Source organism: Podarcis muralis, chromosome 9, assembly GCF_964188315.1.
Source record: "Podarcis muralis chromosome 9, rPodMur119.hap1.1, whole genome shotgun sequence".
Lineage (NCBI taxonomy): Eukaryota > Metazoa > Chordata > Lepidosauria > Squamata > Lacertidae > Podarcis > Podarcis muralis.
The window spans coordinates 81,842,103-81,860,296 of record NC_135663.1 but is presented as its reverse complement, the minus strand read 5'-3'; the positions used below and the strand labels follow the sequence as shown (position 1 = coordinate 81,860,296).

General features: G+C 47.7%; 1 protein-coding gene across 6 annotated transcripts in view; it reads left to right on the top strand.

Moving 5' to 3' along the window:
* Positions 1–18,194, top strand: part of LINGO1 (leucine rich repeat and Ig domain containing 1) — a 694,970-nt gene that overhangs the window by 625,709 nt on the left and 51,067 nt on the right. The window contains exon 2 of one of the 6 annotated variants that reach the window (XM_028744871.2): positions 14,909–15,427. The exons of the other annotated variants lie outside the window; for them this stretch is intronic. Coding sequence (XP_028600704.1) covers positions 15,398–15,427 — 30 coding nt within the window. The 5' untranslated portion in view covers positions 14,909–15,397. The remainder of the gene's footprint in view (positions 1–14,908; positions 15,428–18,194) is intronic. 6 annotated transcript variants of the gene reach the window in all.

Below are 18,194 nucleotides of genomic sequence, written 5' to 3'. Positions count from 1 at the left end.
AATGGTGGGGGGACCTTTTCAGCCTAAGGGCTGCCAATCCTTGTGGGGAACTTTCCAGAGGCTGCATGCCAGCAGTGGGTGGGGCCAAGGTAAAAGGGGGAGGAGCAACACATGTAATAATTGCCTCCACATGGTAGGCTAGTTCCTACACACTGTCTCACATCCCTCTCTTTCCTCTGTCTGGGTGAGCCAAAAGAATTTCCAGAGCTTCAATACATATTCCAATCAGCCAAACTGAGGTGGCCATTGGCGTGCCCAGGGCAAGAGCCCCCCCCCCAGGCAAGATGGAGAGGATTTCATAGAATCATGGAGTTGGAAGGGACCAGGAGGGCCACCTAGTCCTGCTTCCTGCAATGCTGGAATCTTTGTCCAACATGGGAATCGAACCCAAGCCCCCAAGATTGAGTCTCATGCTCTGCCATCTGAGCTCTCCATTGAGTGGGGGCTGCATTGGGCCAATGGGCCTGAGGTCCGTCCCCCCAAGGTCCTGTATCCTTCTCCAGTCCAGTGCCCTCAAGCTGTATTGGGCTACATCACCCATGCCCCTTGGCTGCACTTACTGGAGCTGATGGGAAATGTGCTCCAAAACATTTTGAGGGCATTTTAGGGAAACAAGCAGAGCTGTGTAGGATCCTGGTGTTAAGCAGATTTAGGCCACGTTCCCTTCAGTGAAGGTGCAGCCTTGCTTTCCTTCAGATCACGCCCCAGGGGCAAAATGGTGAGGGTCAAAAGCCTATTCTCAATCCAATTCATCACCCCCAGCCCACATTTGTAAAACCTTTGAGAATGAGTAAGAATTTTATGAGCGCATGCTTTGGGAGGATAGGAATTTTGTCATGAATGTCGTGTAGGAAGAAGGAGTTTTGGCTTATGACAGCTTTTGCCACCCCAGCGCTGTGGTGGGATGAGATATCCCAGCCAAAATTCTTCCTCCTGCACAACTGTTCTAGGCTCAGGAGTCCTGTTTGCCTTTTCACTCTGAACCACTCTGGTGTCACTGCAATGTCTGGTAGTAATAATGAAAGATCATCTAATTGACTGTATAATCCCAAAACACAGCATACAGAATGCATCAATTACAAATCCTTTTCCCAAGTTGGGAGAGGGGGCAAAAATGGAGCAGACAAGGTTTGCAGCTTCAGGACCATCCTGGGTTTAGATCGGTGGTTCCCACAGGCTATGGGATTACTTAGGGCTAAGAGGCAGGGGGCACTGGCGGTGAAAATGGCTATCGGACTTTGAAAAGCTGGTATCCCTGGATCAAGCTCATCAGTTTTGTTCAACAAATTACACTAGTTTCGGCTGGATAAATGTGCAATTCATTCTTCCTGTTTTGAATTTCACTGTGCTGTTTTCTTCCTTTGTAGATTGTGCAAACTTCTATTCTCAATAATGGTTTTTGTAGAGCAGGGCAGGGGGCTCTGGGGATGAGTGATGGAACCAGAGTGGTGGTGGCCCCAAATGATTTGGGGACCATTGGCTCAGGTGGTAGGAAGCATTTCTTTTTCTCTCAGACTGTTGCCCAGGCAGAAATCTTGGCATGTATATCCTCCCCCCCCCCGCCCCCCTCCAACACCACTTCTTCTATACAGCCAAACATCTCCACACGCCAATTTCCAGTTGGGAGTATGGTCATCAGCTCCACAGAAAATGCCTGTAAATGGAGAAATAACTCAGGAATAGTTTGCAGAGAGAGAAAGAGAGATGATACCTCTCATCGCTACAGAGTGGGGCAGGATAGCTTAGGCCCTCCTGTTTTGCAACTTCCAAAGAAATAATTTTTTATTTTATTCTCTAGCCTCACTTTTCTTCTTCTCCAGAATGTTCAGGGATGCACATGTGAAATCCCAGAGACTCTAGGATTGGCAGAACAGCACCCAAGCCGCTGGGTAATGCAGCTGCCCTAACAGTCAGGGTCTTGATGGACTGGATCTACTATTCTGACCCTGTGAAAAACAGTGGGGCTTGTATGTGAAGGGCTGGCTATTTCCTGGCTAGGGTTGCCAACTATTTCCCTGGCCCTTGCTCCCATGCCTTTAACAGCATTTGATCATCAGTTGTTCTTTTCTCCAGTCTTTTGCCCTTTCCAGGGTTCAGCCCTCTTCACCTTCAGCAGATCTCACATCAGAAATGTCCAAGGCTTCTTTTCATCATGCTCTTATAATGTTGGAATAGAAGTATGCCAGCTTTAGAGTCATACATAAAATTTCATCAGGAAAAAAGTATTGAGCAGCTCAAAATAGCCCACATATTCTGCAGTATATATATATTTTAAAAAACTGTCTAGAGAAGAAGGTGTCTTGCTTTTGAAATCTCTCTGTTTAGAGGTATGTCTTTATCTTGGTGGGAAGTGTCAAAAGCAGTTGGCTCCAGAGAAAGGTTTACAAATCTGATGGTCCACAAGTCACCCCTTTTTTGGCCTTTGTGCACAGGCCCACACCCTGGGCTGCCTCCTTTCCAGAATAAGTGATGCCAGCAGATTCACTTCATCTTTATGTAACAGTGAGGAATGAATCTGACTTGGACGTCTGTCGGCTTCATCCTTCCTGACCTGTCTTTGCAGAGGATGCAAAGCAACAGCCACCTGCTTGTCTCTTCTCCCTTGGGCAGGGCTGAAGCCTGTGCTACAGGGGCATCACTAGGTATGGCACAGATTTGCATGCTGTTTGCATATCAAGACTGATTGCTGTAGGGCTGTAGCTCAGAGGTAGAGCACCTGCTTAGCATGCAGAATAGTTCCAGGTTCCCTTCCCAGGGGCATCTCCAGGTAGGGCTAGGGCAGAACTTTGTCTGGAACCCTGGAGGGCCACTGCCAGCCTGTGCAGACAATATGGAGCTAGAGGCATCAAAGGCCTGACTCAGTATAAGACAGCTTCCCAGGTTCCTATAGCCTCACTTCGGGGTGGGGGTGGGGGTCAGAAACATTGGGATTGCCGGGGGGGGGGATTGTTTCTGGGGAGAGTATAACACACTATGTCAGGGCTGGTGAGCCTGATGCCTGAGGACCAAATGTCACACCACACCCCGATCTTTCTATTTGGCCCTTGAAACTCCTCCTAGGCCACATCCGCCCCTCCCCTCCCCAGCCAAGCCCCTCCCCAGCACACACCTTTACCTGGCTTTTTTATTTGTCAAGACATCCAAACCAGACCAGGGTGTAAAAAAATGTGTTTGTGTCATAAGGACGTTCTTTCTTACCCCTCCCACCATTTCTATCCTGCTTTATCTCCGCAGAGCTCAAGGTTCTCCCTTCCCCTGTTTGATGCTCTCAGCAACCCTGTGAGGTAGGTCAGGCTGAGCGGCTGTGACTGGCCCAAGTTCACCCAGGGAGCTTCACGGCCAAGTAGGGATTTGAACCCAGGTCTCCCAGGTCCTAGTTCGACACTCTAACCACTACACCACACTGGTTTTCACCCACCCGGATGCCCACGGGAAGCCCCACAGTGGTGCTCGCGTCACATATTGAGTCTCAGCATCTGGTCTTCTGGGGCCTGAATGCCTGACAGAGAAGGGGGAGCAGAGCCAGCAAGGCTGGTAGCCACTGAGCATCCTAATTCAGTTTGTATCCCTTTCTTCTCTGCAGGAGAATTTGCACCCAAGGCAGCTTAAGAATAGAACAGTAACTAGGTAATAAGCAGTAACTCATAGCAAAAGAAATATCACTGGCATATCAAACAACCCATTTCAATAACTCTTTCAGTAACAGGTTAAACATGAAACAATAAACTAGACGCTGTAAAGATCTGCAGAAAAAGTGCAGAGGTTTAACAAAGTAAATTAAAATCATAGGAGCCTCTAAAAAATGGCAGCAGCGATGTCAAATCTGCAGATATGACAATGCTGGTATGCATAAATACAACTCCATTAACCTCAAGCAACAAGAAAGCAGTATAAGTCATTCTCACATCTTCTTCTCAGATGTCCTGGCCATTGATGAGAACATCTGTATCTATAATGTAATTTATTTGGTGGCACTTCCAGTTACTACCGCATGACATGATCTGCAAGGTCAATGGTACACACACTTCAGTTTTGACCACGTTAGTTCATGGCTTTTGGAAGTTTTCTCCGCTAACCCCTGCATATTAACCTCAGAGCCGCACCTCATTTGACAACATGGAAATTGGTGTATCATTACACTTTCATTTCACTTACTACCATCTGACAGGGATTTGCTGCTGCTCCTGTCAGGAGTTTGGAGAGTGCCAGCAAAGAGCCAGGTGGCACCTGAAAGATTTAGAGATCTATGTCAGCTTCATAAAAACGTAAGAGCCCAGGTGACTCAGGCCAAAGGCCCCTCTCTAGTCCTGCACCCTGTTTTCAGAGTCGCCGGTCAGATGCCCGTGAGAAGAGGAGGTTAAGGGGTGATATGATAGCCATGTTCAAATATATAAAAGGATGTCACATAGAGGAGGGAGAAAGGCTGTTTTCTGCTGCTCCAGAGAAGCGGACACGGAGCAATGGATCCAAACTACAAGAAAGAAGATTCCACCTAAACATTAGGAAGAACTTCCTGACAGTAAGAGCTGTTCGACAGTGGAATTTGCTGCCAAGGAGTGTGGTGGAGTCTCCTTCTTTGGAGGTCTTTAAGCAGAGGCTTGACAACCATATGTCAGGAGTGCTCTGATGGTGTTTCCTGCTTGGCAGGGGGTTGGACTCGATGGCCCTTGTGGTCTCTTCCAACTCTATGATTCTATGATTCTATGAGAAGCCCACAACCAGGTCCATGAGGCTATTGGAGGCAGCTGCCTCCAGGGGTGCCCGGGGGGCAGCAGATGTGGATCTGGGTCAGCAGCAGCAATGGCAGCAACACCTCCTCCACAGGGCAGTGTCTTCATCCTCACATCCCTCCATCCAGGCAAGCGCTCATCTCCCACACCCCACCGACTGACCTCTTTCTCGCCTTTGCTCCATGGCTTCCTGGCGGGGGACTTACTGGTCGCTGTCCTGCATGGCAGGGAGGGAGTCTGCCTGTCAGGAGGTGGCTGCACTTGCTCTTGCATGGGGTGCCGTGGGTTAGTGATTTGATAGAGGAAGGGAAAAGAAGACGCAGTGAAATGGAGATGAGAAATGTTGTGCTGAAGCAAGAGGGAAGAAATGGAGAAAGAAAATGGAGAGGGAAAGCCGAATGGAAAGAGGAGGCCTAAAATTGCAAGGTGCAGTGGGGGGGGGGGGATAGAAATAATGCAGGCATATGAACAAAAGCTAAATACCTTCAAGAAAGGGTCAGAGCAAGCCAGCGTGGCTATCTGAATTGGTGCATCAGAGGTGGGTGGACCAATGGCTGTGGAATACAAGAAGTACAGTCTACTCTAGGATGTTGAAATGGCACAATAAAGAGAGCTGCATCTTAAAACGTTAGGTCAGGGGTGGGGAATCTGTGGTCCTCTAGAGCTGTGGTTCCCAATCACCTAAGTATTGCAGACCTCTTGTTTTTCAAAAGCCAAGCCATGGACCCCCTACGTTTGCAAATTTTGATATCTCTGTGGTAGATTTTGTTCTGACACTGCAGTCAGGTATGCCAAGAGGCTTGGAAATTGCATTCACAAAACCATTAAACATAGTTAAATGCATTATATCAACTCTGGTTTTGTTCTTATTGATAAACCAGCTCCCACCCAGAGTTACAGCTTTTTAATGACAGGGTTTCTGTACCTTTGACAGCTTGATAGCAGGCAGAATTTGGAAGTCAAACTGCTGGAACCTCCCCATTTCAGAGACACAGTGACAAAATAAGCACCACCAGTTGAATTTGTGCCTCATCTGCATAATCTTCAGCCATAGGTGCTCACCAGGGAAAAAAATGGCATTCCTCTAGCCAGAAAGTTACCTAGAACATGTTACACAACTTTCTGTCACAGCTGATAAGTTGACTGAAAAAGTTAAATCCAGAATGGGCATTCTGAGAGATATCCACTTGTCTAGTGAGCCCCATTTATGTTTGTGGTGTCCAATTAACAATTGCTATTAAGAATGTTATATGTATTAAGAATTTGTCACTGATGTGAATTGTGGATTAGTTCATGTGTGGGGTTTTTTTTGGGGGGGGGAGATTACTGTAATAGGTAAAATGTGAGGCTGAATTATAAATATATTAATGTTGACAATATACACATTTTTTATTTTTTGCTTTGTAATCTTGCAGGAAGAAAAATCATGCCTAAACATTCTGCTGCTGCACCCATAGCCTGGGTTTAAGGATAGGTGTAGTGAAGAGCTCGTGTGTCTGAGTTTCTAAGGCAGTGCAGGAGAGGGGGGGGGTGTCCTTATCATGGTGCTAGGAAAGTTGCCTTGGTGGGACGAAAATTAATTGGTGTTTCATGGATGTTGATGGATGCAATATCTCATTCATAGCCCACGCAGGTGCCTTTGCATACTGTCAAGCGGGGGTGGGGGAAATGTGCAGTCTGAGGGCCACACTCCCTTCTGGACAGGCTTCCAAGGGCCACACGCCAGTGTAGTGGAGTCAAAAGCAGGTGCCACAACAAATATTAATTTTATCATTCTAGACAAAAATACTTGGGGTGTGAAGCAGGACCAGCGAAGGATGTGACCTGGGGAGAGGGGGGTGTAGCCTGAGGGTCAGAGAAGGGGGCCTGGAGGGCTGCCTTGGGCCCTGGGCCTGAGTTTCCCCACCCCCAATGGTTCAGCATCCTGTGGCTCCCAGTGGCCCAGCCCAGGAGCAGGGGACAAAGAGGAAAGGGGTACACCCAGCAAAGGATGTCACTGCATCCCCTTGCTTTGTCTTCAACTGCTTCAGCTGAAGACAAATTATCTTAAGTAAGAATGAAGGTCCTAGATGAAGCTTTTCATGGTCTGGTAAAAAGTGATAGGATTTTAGAAGCTTTGTGCCACATTTGCCAGAAACATAGATTGCGGAAATCCATGTGGCATTGGAGATACAGCAACATGAATGGAGACAAATTCCAGTCTCCTGAGCCATAATTCCACACACAAACCTCCTCCCCCCGCCTTGGCTATGAGATGCATTAGTACTGTGCAGTGATCTTTCCATCATAAGTCTGTGGTCTGTGACATCCCAGGGTCACGATTCCTTCCTGTCTGAAAGTCTGGATTGGTTTATAAGAACCAGGATGCTGTTCTTTTTTCTTTTCTTCATTGCTAAGTGCCACTTGGCTTTGCCGGAGGGCAGATCCAGAGAGAACCGGCATCCCTGACTCTTCCTTTCCACCCGCCGCCTGGGAGATGCCTTTGGGAACAGATCGCCAAGTTCAAGTGCCGCTTAGGAGACGGCTCTGTGTGGGCAAGTGGTCTGGTTCCATGGTACCTGAGTGTTGACTGAGCGCACACCAACCAAATGCCCCAATTTTCAAAAGACAGTCCTAGAATCACAAAAGCCACCCAGGCTTCTGATTTGATCCTGAAACATCCCTCTTTCTCCCACCAGTGTCGCTGCCAAACGTAGGGAGGGGGAAGAGCTGCCGCTTGTCCCGAATGGTGGCAGGGGCAGCTGTGAGGGAGCTCCTGTTGCCTCTCCGTGGCGGCGGAGGCTGCTGCTGCTGCTGCTGCTGCTGCTGCTGGCCTCCTCCCTTGCGCAGCAGCTGCTGGCGAACAGGCAAGGAGGAGGAGAGGCTGCCGTAGCCCAGCCCCACAGGACACACTAGCTCTGGGGGCAGGCAGAGGGCAGGGGTGCCGTGGGTGGGTGGGAAGAAAGGGGAAGTGGAGCGGAGCACAAGGAGTTTCGATTTTTTTAAAAAAATGCTTTGTGTGTTCTCGTCTAATCTCGCCCCTTTCTAAAATTTATTTGTTGGTGTGTGTTTTTCTTTCCGTAAATCTACCAAAGCCAGGGTTAAGGGGTTTTCTCAGAATGCTGGAGGGCGTGTGTCCCATTGGTGCAACCAAAATTCCCCCCTTCCTGCAGCTCATGGTGGAAGGTGGGGAGGGGTGTTGGGGGGCAGGACGATCAGGCCCCGATCAGGCCTAAAATGGTTCGTGACCTTGGCTGAAACAATGACCTTTCAGAGACCCCGGGGAGTTAGAAGGGAGAAGGGCAATGCTAACAACAACTCATGCTAACAACATTTTAAGATTGCATCTCCTCAAAAGGCTTTTTTTTAAAGGGGGCGGGGACACAACTGTGAGCCAATGATTGCTCGGACAGGACTAGGATGCTTTAAAAAGGGCCTGTTGGAGCATACGTTCAAATTCTCCTCCAGTTATGGGATCCTGCCTCTTGGGTGATTTCCGTGGTTGGATGCCCATGAACAGCCACACTGTCTAACAGAAGCAGAGCTCTGGACAAGTACGCGGAGAGCTATCGGAAAGCAGATCTTGTGTATTGCATGGTCATGCCTTGTTAGTTATGGGTACAGCCAAGCGCAGGAAAATGATCACATCTTCCCCTGGAATGGGGAAGGCCAGGGGGGACCAGGACAAAGAAACACCTCAAAGTGGAGGGCAAAAAAGCGCCATCAACCATGAGAATGGAAGATAAACTATATGGAGAGTGGGGAGCTTTTTCTATTCAATGAGTGGGATTTGTGGAAGGCCAGGAGCATCTGTCCACTGGGTCATGGAGGCAGAAAATCACCTGGCAGGGAATCTGCCAGGATCATGGGATGTCCTGTGACTAAGAGAGAGTGGTGATCCGAAATAAGGCACATTGTCCCAAGCATGGTCTAGATCACCACAATACGCAGCGGCAAAGTACAAGAAGCAGTGATGGCCACCAACTTGGATGGCTTTAAAAATGGAATGTCAGAAGAACCTGCAGGATCAGGCCAATGGCCCACCTAGTTCAAGGAGGACACGAGCCCAAGAGCAACCCCTGCCCCATTCTGAAGCATGGCAGCCTCCACCGGGGGAGGCAGAGCAGAGGCTTCCTGGCTAACAGCCTTTGATGGCCCTCTGATCACTACAAGTAATTTTACCATAGGGTGACATACCTGTTTTTTCTTATCCCCACAGTTAAAAAAGAACCTTTAAATATATATATAACATAGGGTTACTTATTTTCATAGGCTCAGAAGAAGACGCTGTTTCTTGATCAACTGTTTCACACACAATTGCATAAGAAAATGAAAGTAGCCACAAGAGCAAGCTAAAGTCTTAAGTTCAGCTCATAATAACCAGGGTCAGTGCAATCTAGCAATGCAGTCTTACTGGGTGACCATGGACCAGTCGCTCCTTCTCAGCTTAGCCTACTTTGCAGGCCTGTTGTGAGGATAAAGGGGCCTGGACCATCCTCTCTCCTTGGAGGGAGGGCAGGATAAACTCCTTATGGATTGGTTTTGATGTGCAGCCTGCCCTTCCCCACCAACTCAGAGTGGCCAATAGCAGCAGGTGTTGTTGTTTTAATGTAAGTAGTTCTGTCTCTAAGGGGCTCTCCAGAGATTTGGGCAGGGGGACATTCCCAGTCCTCCCCAGAGATACCAGGGGCTGGCTCTGGACCCTTCTGCATGCTAAGCAGACACTCTGCTGCTGAACTATGGGCTTCCCAAAGTGCTGTCAGAGTGGAGGATGGTGTTGCGTTCGGTTTCCAGCTGTTGGGAAGCCCTTGGCCAAAAATTGCTCTCAATTCTGAATGCAAATGCCACAAGAAAATGGAGCTAAGACCTTGCAGCCAAAGAGCTGATAGCTTAGCTTGGATCAATATGTCCATTTCAGCCATGGTCACTTCCTGGCTCTCACCATGTCCATAGGGCGGCCAGCTTGCAAAGGCTGCAGCAGCGGCAGCAGAAACCACAGCCAAGGGTATCATAGAATCCTGACTGATCTGCATGGAGCCTTCGTGCTCCACCCTGTGCTCTGCCCACTCTCCCTCTGTGTGCAGCAGACAGTAACTGCTGCTGGCTGCCTCTTGACCCCAGGCTACGGTTTCTTCAGCTCCCCATTTCTGCAAATCCACATCTCCTTCTGTCTTCTGCTCCCTCCTTCAAAGGACACTGCCAGCTTTAGTTATATATTTTTATAAAGGTATTTACAAGCAAGTTAATAGTAAAAAATAAAATAAAATCTCTTAAGCAGTGTACAGTCTGAGAAAACGACAACGCAGTATATCATTGGAGCAAAAATGCAATGTAAAAACCAATAAAACAGCAATATGAAAACATGTAAAAGCAGAAAAGCAAACAAAACAGAAAATCTTCCCAATGCCTATGCTTGCTTTGGAGGGGGAATTTTCCTTAGTTTCCCATGCTTCATGGTGACAATCGTGGCCACGATGGACCAAGGATGTCTTTCGTTTTTCTCTTCTCCATCTTCAAGAGGCTCTTATTCTTCAAACATTTTTGTTCTGTCTCCATCAACCCATCCTTCATTTCCTCTTTCCATTTCTTTTTTGGCAGCTGCAATTATTGACTGCCCCTCTGCCTTCTGTCCCTGAAGTGCTGGTTTTGACCTATAAAGCCTTAAACAGCTCAGGACCACAATACCTCAAGGACTGCATCTTTCCATATGAACCTACACAAACCCTGAGATCATCTTCTGAGGCCCTTCTTCGTGTGCCGCCTCCTCAAGAGGTCTGGAGGGTGGCAACACGAGAACAGGGCCTTCTCTGCAGTGGCTCCCCATCTGTCGAATGCTCTCCCCAGAGAAGTTTGCCTGGTTCTGTCATTATACACTTTTAAGCACCAGGCAAAAACATTCCTTTTTAACCAGGCCTTTGGTTGATCTGATTTACATCCTATGCCCTTTTAAAATATGTTTATTTGGGGGGGGGGAGCTATTGGGTTGTTGTTTTTATTTTTATTATGTTTTTGTGCTTTTATATTTTGATTTTATTCTGTGAATCGCCCTGAGATCTCTGGGTATAGGGCGGTATATAAATTCAAATAATAATAATAATAATAATGTCCCCCCATCCCACCCCTTTATCTTGACTGACTCAGTGCTCTTAATGGGCTCATTTTGCATTCCACTCCATCTCGGGTCTTGGGGTGACTAAGAGCAGTTAAATTGGTCTGTGTCCTTTCAAGGGCTCACATTAAAAACAGATCCCATAAATTGGCCCAGGAGGAAAGGGAGAGACAAACAGAGGGGAGGAGGAATTAAATCCTGAATTCAGCACCAAGCATCCCACACACACCAAGCGTCCCACAGTATGGCTTCATCCCCAACCTCCCACTATTAAGTAGGAAGGTCTAAAGGGAGGTTCTCAATGTATGTATTCCGCTGAATGTGCAGGAACCCCAGTTACGCAAGTAGGGAGACAAAGTGAATTCAGCTGAGTTGCCTTCCAGTCCTTCCCATGAAGGATCCAGATATGGCCTTTGGGGGCAGGGCTGGTGTTCGTGGCCCTGCTCCCTCTCTTTGCAAGCTGAATTTCAGAACACCTGAAGAGGGCTTGCAACCAAGCATGGGACCCCAAGGGGGGACTGCCTGCACCTGAACGACAGGTGTGTGTAGAGAATTCTGGGAATTCAGATGGGCACATGAGCAGAAATTGCACATTCGTGCCATGCTTCAGGTGGAAATCAATCCAGGGAATAGAATTGGTATTTGCTGCTGTGTTTTCAGCATGACAATGCCACAGGATTAGGCCACTTCTTTATCCCCATTTCTTACATTTTACTGGGCTTTCATTGGTTCCCTTTCTGCTCTGCTGTTCTGTATTCATCCATCCATCCGTCCATTTCCAGGATCAGCCCCATCCTTTGTCAGAGGGAGGCAGCAGTCTCCTTCCACCCCCTAAGCACCCTCTGCTCAGCTTCTCCCTCAGGGCACGGCTCACGGGTGTTGATGTGGGAGACTTCTCCCAATTGTATGGGATTCTCAGGGACTGCCAACTTTTGCAGACAGCTCCACGGGCTCATCTGCAAATCAGAGAAACTGTTGTGGGCACTAAACAAGCCTCGGCCCAACACACACCATAGCCTGTTCCACGGTCTGGGGCAAACACACTTGGCTCAGAGGGGAGGGGACACAGGGAGGGAAGCCTGTGGGTGCCAGAGAAGGCGGGTGCCAGGCATGCCTGGTGCCAGGGAGGAGGGGCACCACTTGCCCTTCACCTAAAGCAGCAAAATACCCTGGGCTCCCATTCTCTCTTGTATTTTCAATTGGTGGGTTGTTGTTTGTTCCAGTTTAAAGCTAAAGAGGGGGCTTTCCCTGGAAAGGAGTGAAGCAAGGGGGAAACAGGTCAAACCTAGAAAGTGCTGGTCAACCGGAAAGCTGCTTGGACACCCCTCCCCCCACCCATGCTTTCTAGTGTGAATGAGCCTTGAAGCTGCTAACCTAACCAACATCTACTTACTCAGAAGTAAGCTGCATGGAATTTAATGGGACTTATTCCAAGTTTAGATTAGGTTAGGACTGCAGTCTTAGTAGGTAAGAATATAGGAATCTGCCTTATATTGAATCAGACCATTGTGTCCATCTAGCTCCATACTGTCCACACTGACTGGCAGCGGCTCTGTGTGGTTTCAGGCAGGAAGTCTCTCCCAGTCATACCCAGAGATGCTTGGGGATTGAACCTGGGACCTTCTGCACCCAAAGCAGGTGTTCTGCCACCCCATAGCTCACTCCTTGACCCACAATGTAAGCACAACCAAGTTAAAACAGGGCTCCTATTTTTTCATACCCATATTCATCTGCATTTTATTCCGTGTAAAAACTAGCGGGTTCCATAGTGCCAAGCTTAAAGGCTGAAAAGTACACATCTAGCTTTCTTTTGCTTTTGTAAATTATAATCCCTCTAAAGAGGCCTTGTAAGATCTGCTCGCAACGGCTCAGGATGATCTGGTTAGCAGCTTGCGTTTGGCACAATTGGTAAACCCTCTACTTTGAAAGAGCAGAGCTATTCTATGAAATGTTATATTTACAAGAGAGAGTTGGAGTAGCAGGGTGCATGGGTGTAGCCAAGAGGGGGCTAGAGGGCAGCTTCCCCCCCCCCCCAAAAAAAACACCAGGGAAATAAATAAAAATGCTTAACCAGCTGACCAATTGTGTTGCAGGTAGCTCAGTTCTGCCCACCCCCTCAGTCCTGGCTATGCCCATGGCAGAGCGGCTAAGAGACTGAACTCCAAAGCAAAAGGATCTGGTTCAAACCTCACCTCTGCCATAAACTCACCCCGTCAGCTGATTTTTGGGGGGGCTATGGTCTCATCTGCCATGTGGACAGAGTGTGATGGTCGCTCCTCACCCCACTCCTGCGCGCGCGCACACACACACACACACTTTTCTTTTCCCTGCACTTTGGGTGAAAGGACGGCTGCAGCAGAATTAAAGCAGATCCTCTTGGCTTGTAATTCAGAGGCAAACTGTCTCTCAGTGGAAGAGGAGCAACGCAGCTGGCGTGGGGCAACTCTGAGCTCCAATATCACAAGAAAACCAAGAGAGAAAGAGAAACCACAAAGAACGGAGGAGGCTCCCTGGGGAGGAAAGGTGGCAGTGTCTCAGGCTTTTTGGTTAGCTGAAAATGTGAGTGACACAATAGAAGTGTGTAAAATTAAGTGTGGAAAAAGTGTACAGAGAAGAGTCCCCCCCCCCAACAACAACAACAACATGGGGACACCCAATGAAGGTGACTGCTGGAAGGTTCAGGACAGATAATAGAAAATACTTCTTCACACAGAGCATAGTTAGTCTATGGAACTCACTGCCACAGGAGGCAGTGATGGCCACCAATGTGGATGGCTTTAAAAGAGGACTAGACAAATTCACGGAGGAGGAGAGGGCTTTCGATGGGTAGGAGCCAGGATGGCTCTGTTCTTCCTTCACAGTTGGAGGAAGCAATGCTTCTGGATAGCAGTTTCAGAAAACCACAGGAGGAGGGGAAGAGCACTTGCTGGTTTCCCACAAGCATCTGGTCAGCCACTGTGAGAACAGGATGCTGGCCTTGATGGGCCCCTGGCCTGATCCAGCATGCCCTCCTCTTCTGCAGCCTGAGCTGGCAGCGCAGAAGGACAAGGACACTGGTCTCCAGTTTCAGCCTGAACTGAAGGAGGGGGGCAGAGGGAATGCCAGTGTGTACTTCACTGCATGTTTGAAGGGATCCAAATCTGTCGATTCAGCAGCTCCATCGCTTATCTGATGAGCCCAGGGATGCAACAGGGACCAACCAAGAGATATTTGTTTTGCAGCACAGCCAATGCCAGAGAGAGAGAGAGAGAGAGAGAGAGAGAGAGAGAGAGAGAGAGAGAATGAATGCTATTGCTGGTGGAAAATTGCCAAGAAAGCCAACTGGGAGTTGAAAGGAATTGTGAGGAGGCAGGGGGGCAGATGGGGGGGGGGGTAAGTGTTTAACCCACCCAGCGAGAGGGAGGGGGAGAGATAGATAGATGATAGATAGATGATAGATAGATGATAGATAGATAGATATAGATAGATAGATAGATAGATAGATAGATAGATATAGGGATAGATAGATAGATAGATGATAGATAGATAGATAGATAGATAGATGATAGATAGATATAGATAGATAGATAGAGATAGATAGATAGATAGATAGATAGATAGATAGATAGATATAGATAGATTAGATAGATAGATAGATGATAGATAGATGATAGATAGATAGATATAGATAAATAGATATAGATAAATAGATGATAGATGATAGATAGATAGATAGAGGTAGATAGATGATAGATACAGTAGATAGATATAGATAATAAATGTGACAAAAGGCTGTGACCTCAATTTTATTTTGTGCTGATTTTTCTCCCTCCGTTTTCAAGGGAAGGAGGGAGGGGGGATTGGAGCAGACAGTGGCAAGGGAAGGAGAGCGATTTCTCGGCTGCTGGTAAAGAAGCAGCCTGTTCCTTTTGCTCGCAGAGACCCCATGGCCAGCAAGAGCTCGTGCATGCAAGCATGTGGCAGCCAGAATGAACAACCTCCCAAGCAAGTTTCTGATTTGCACTTTTGTCATTTCCCTCCTTCCCTTGGCTTTCTCCCTCACCCCCACCCCTTTTTTCTTTTCTTTAAACAAAATTCCTTTCTCCCACAGGAATGCAGGAAGCTGCCTTGGACTGAGCCAATCTGCTTGTCCACCTAGGCCAGGTGACACAGCCAGCCACCCCTCCCAGGAGATGCTGGGGGGTTGGACCCTGGACCTCCTGCATTCAAAGCAGCAGCTCTCCCCCCACCCCACAAGGCTGTGTTTCTTCCATGGATGATTCATCCCACTTTGAAAGCTTTCCTCATGGATTTGCGCTTACTCTGCTCAGTTTGGCTTCTGATGGGAGAGGGCTCTGGCACGTGAATCCTGCTTGTGAGATTCCCCTGGAGGCATCTGGGTGGCTACAGGGAGAAGAGGGTGCTGGTCTAGCTTGGCCATTGGCCTGATCCAGCAGGCTCTTTTTATGTTCTTTGGTTGCCGCTTGGGGCGTGGGGGGGGGCACTGTGAGAAGAGGCTGCTGGAGTCCATGTGTGCCTGGAGAAGCCTGAGTGTTGGCCTCTGCTGGCTAGCAAAGAGGACCTGGCTCTCTAAAGATGGATGGCAGAGCAGTGGACGTGTCCGAGGCAGGTGAGCATTAATTGTCTTCTTGACCCAGGGAATTGAATAAATGCTAATAAATGCCACAAAGGCCGCCATCCTCTCTTTAGCACTAGCAGGAAGTCTGGAGTGCCATCCATCACTGACAGGGGCGGGGGGGGGGGCATAAATTGTATCTTTAGCCAACTGGCCGACACAGGAAGGATGGGGAGAAAACAAGAGCACAACTTTCACCTCTTTTGTGCAGGCGACAAATTAATTCTCTTTGGGTCACTCAGGGACAGCCCTCTGGGAAGAGGCTGCTTGCACCCTCCACTGACACTTCAAGAAGTTTCTCTTCCTCCCTCCAGCATCCGAGGCACCCTGCCTCTCCATGCAAGGTGCTGGGCAGTGTGCCTTTGTGCATTCTGGGCATCACAATATGCATTTTCTGGGCAATGGTGAGAACCAGATGCTGGACTAGATGGTCCCTTGGGCTGATCCTATAGCCAGGCTCTGCTTTTGTTCTTTCCCATCTACACCCTGAACCTCATGGAGGCAGCTCTTCAAAGGCGCCCAGTCTGTTCACTTGCGTTTTGTTCATTTCACTTTAAATACTGTGTTTATATCCTGCTTCCTTAAAACTAAATAAATAAACCAAGCACAACCACTTGAAGCAACGTCTGGTGAAAATAGTGGCAAAAATGAAAGCAACAATTGGGTAGCTGCAAATGGGCAGTTAAAATGACAGTATTAATACATTAACTGTGTAACAGTATTAATGAGCAGCAGTTCAAAATGAAAAAGAAAACCACAGCAAGAGTATTGCAAGTTTAAAACTGCAGATCATACCTCAAAAGCTGACAGGAGAGATTTCTATAATCTATATTAATTGGCTCATCTGGAAGAGAATGCCATGATCTGGCCACCACTACGGAAAAAGCTATATCTTTCAAACCCATCGCCTTTATGATCAAACCAGCTCTTTTGCCAGACAGTTGCCTATTGACTCTCTTCTCCTCCCCCCCCCCCCCGCCCGTGTTTCTTCCTCTTTCCCAATGCCCCACAGGCAACGCCGGTTGCCCTGGTGGTGCTGGTTTTCTTTGAGAAGGCCTCCTCTCCCTCTCATCTCTCGATCACTGCAATGTCTGGGTCAGGTTCCTTCCCACCCTTTAGAAACAGGCAAATTTCTGCTCTCATGCTGAGGCCACCCATCTCAAGGTTTCCCAATAACAAAATACAGCAGTGCCATCTTATGCACGACTACTCAGAAGTAAGCTGCATTGAGCTTAATAGGACTTAGAATCATAGAATCATAGAGTTGGAATAGACCACAAGGGCCATCGAGTCCAACCCCCTGCCAAGCAGGAAACACCATCAGAGCACTCCTGACATATGGCTGTCAAGCCTCTGCTTAAAGACCTCCAAAGAAGGAGACTCCACCACACTCCTTGGCAGCAAATTCCACTGTCGAACAGCTCTTACTGTCAGGAAGTTCTTCCTAATGTTTAGGTGGAATCTTCTTTCTTGTAGTTTGGATCCATTGCTCCGTGTCCGCTTCTCTGGAGCAGCAGAAAACAACCTTTCTCCCTCCTCTATATGACATCCTTTTATATATTTGAACATGGCTATCATATCACCCCTTAACCTCCTCTTCTCCAGGCTAAACATGCCCAGCTCCCTTAGCCGTTCCTCATAAGGCATCGTTTCCAGGCCTTTGACCATTTTGGTTGCCCTCCTCTGGACACGTTCCAGTTTGTCAGTGTCCTTCTTGAACTGTGGTGCCCAGAACTGGACACAGTACTCCAGGTGAGGTCTGACCAGAGCAGAATACAGAGGCACTATTACTTCCCTTGATCTAGATGCTAGACTCCTATTGATGCAGCCCAGAATTGCATTGGCTTTTTTAGCTGCTGCGTCACACTGTTGGCTCATGTCAAGTTTGTGGTCAACTAAGACTCCTAGATCCTTTTCACATGTACTGCTCTCAAGCCAAATTTAAATATGGATCTGTACTATCTTCATAAATAAAATGTGCTTTTATTATTATCTAAATGGTGGCCAAAGTGGGAAAGTTCCCTGTCCAAAATTAAGATATACAGTGGTACAGTGGTACCTCGCAAGACGAATGCCTCACAAGACGGAAAACTCGCTAGACGAAAGGGTTTTTGGTTTTTTGAGTTGCTTCGCAAGACGATTTTCCCTATGGGCTTGCTTCGCAAGAAGGAAACGTCTTGCAAGTTTGTTTCCTTTTTCTTAAAACCGTTAATACAGTTGCGACTTGACTTCGAGGAGCAACTCATAGCCTTTTTTGTGGTAGCCTTTTTTGAGGTTTTTGAAGACTTTGGTGATTTTTGAAGCTTTTCCAAAACTTTTCCGACACCGTGCTTCGCAAGACGAAAAAAATCGCAAGACGACAAAACTCGCAGAACGAATTAATTTCGTCTTGCGAGGCACCACTGTACCTCGGTTTATATACACTTCAGGTTACATACACTTCAGGTTACAGACTCTGCTAACCCAGAAATAATGCTTCAGTTTAAGAACTTTGCTTCAGGATAAGAACAGAAATCATGCCCTGGCAGCGCGGCGGCAGCAGGAGACCCCATTAGCTAAAGTGGTGCTTCATTTATTCCCTGGCAAATGACTTATTCCCTGGCAAGTGAGTATAGAAGTTCAGCCTGAATGTTTGAGATCCCCATACTGCAATAACCCAGTAGAAGTATCTGGCCAGAAGTTATAAATATTCCTTTGTACTCCTGGGCATTGTAAATTTGCGTTTTCAAGAAATTTGGCCACATTTGCAAGAGATATTTGC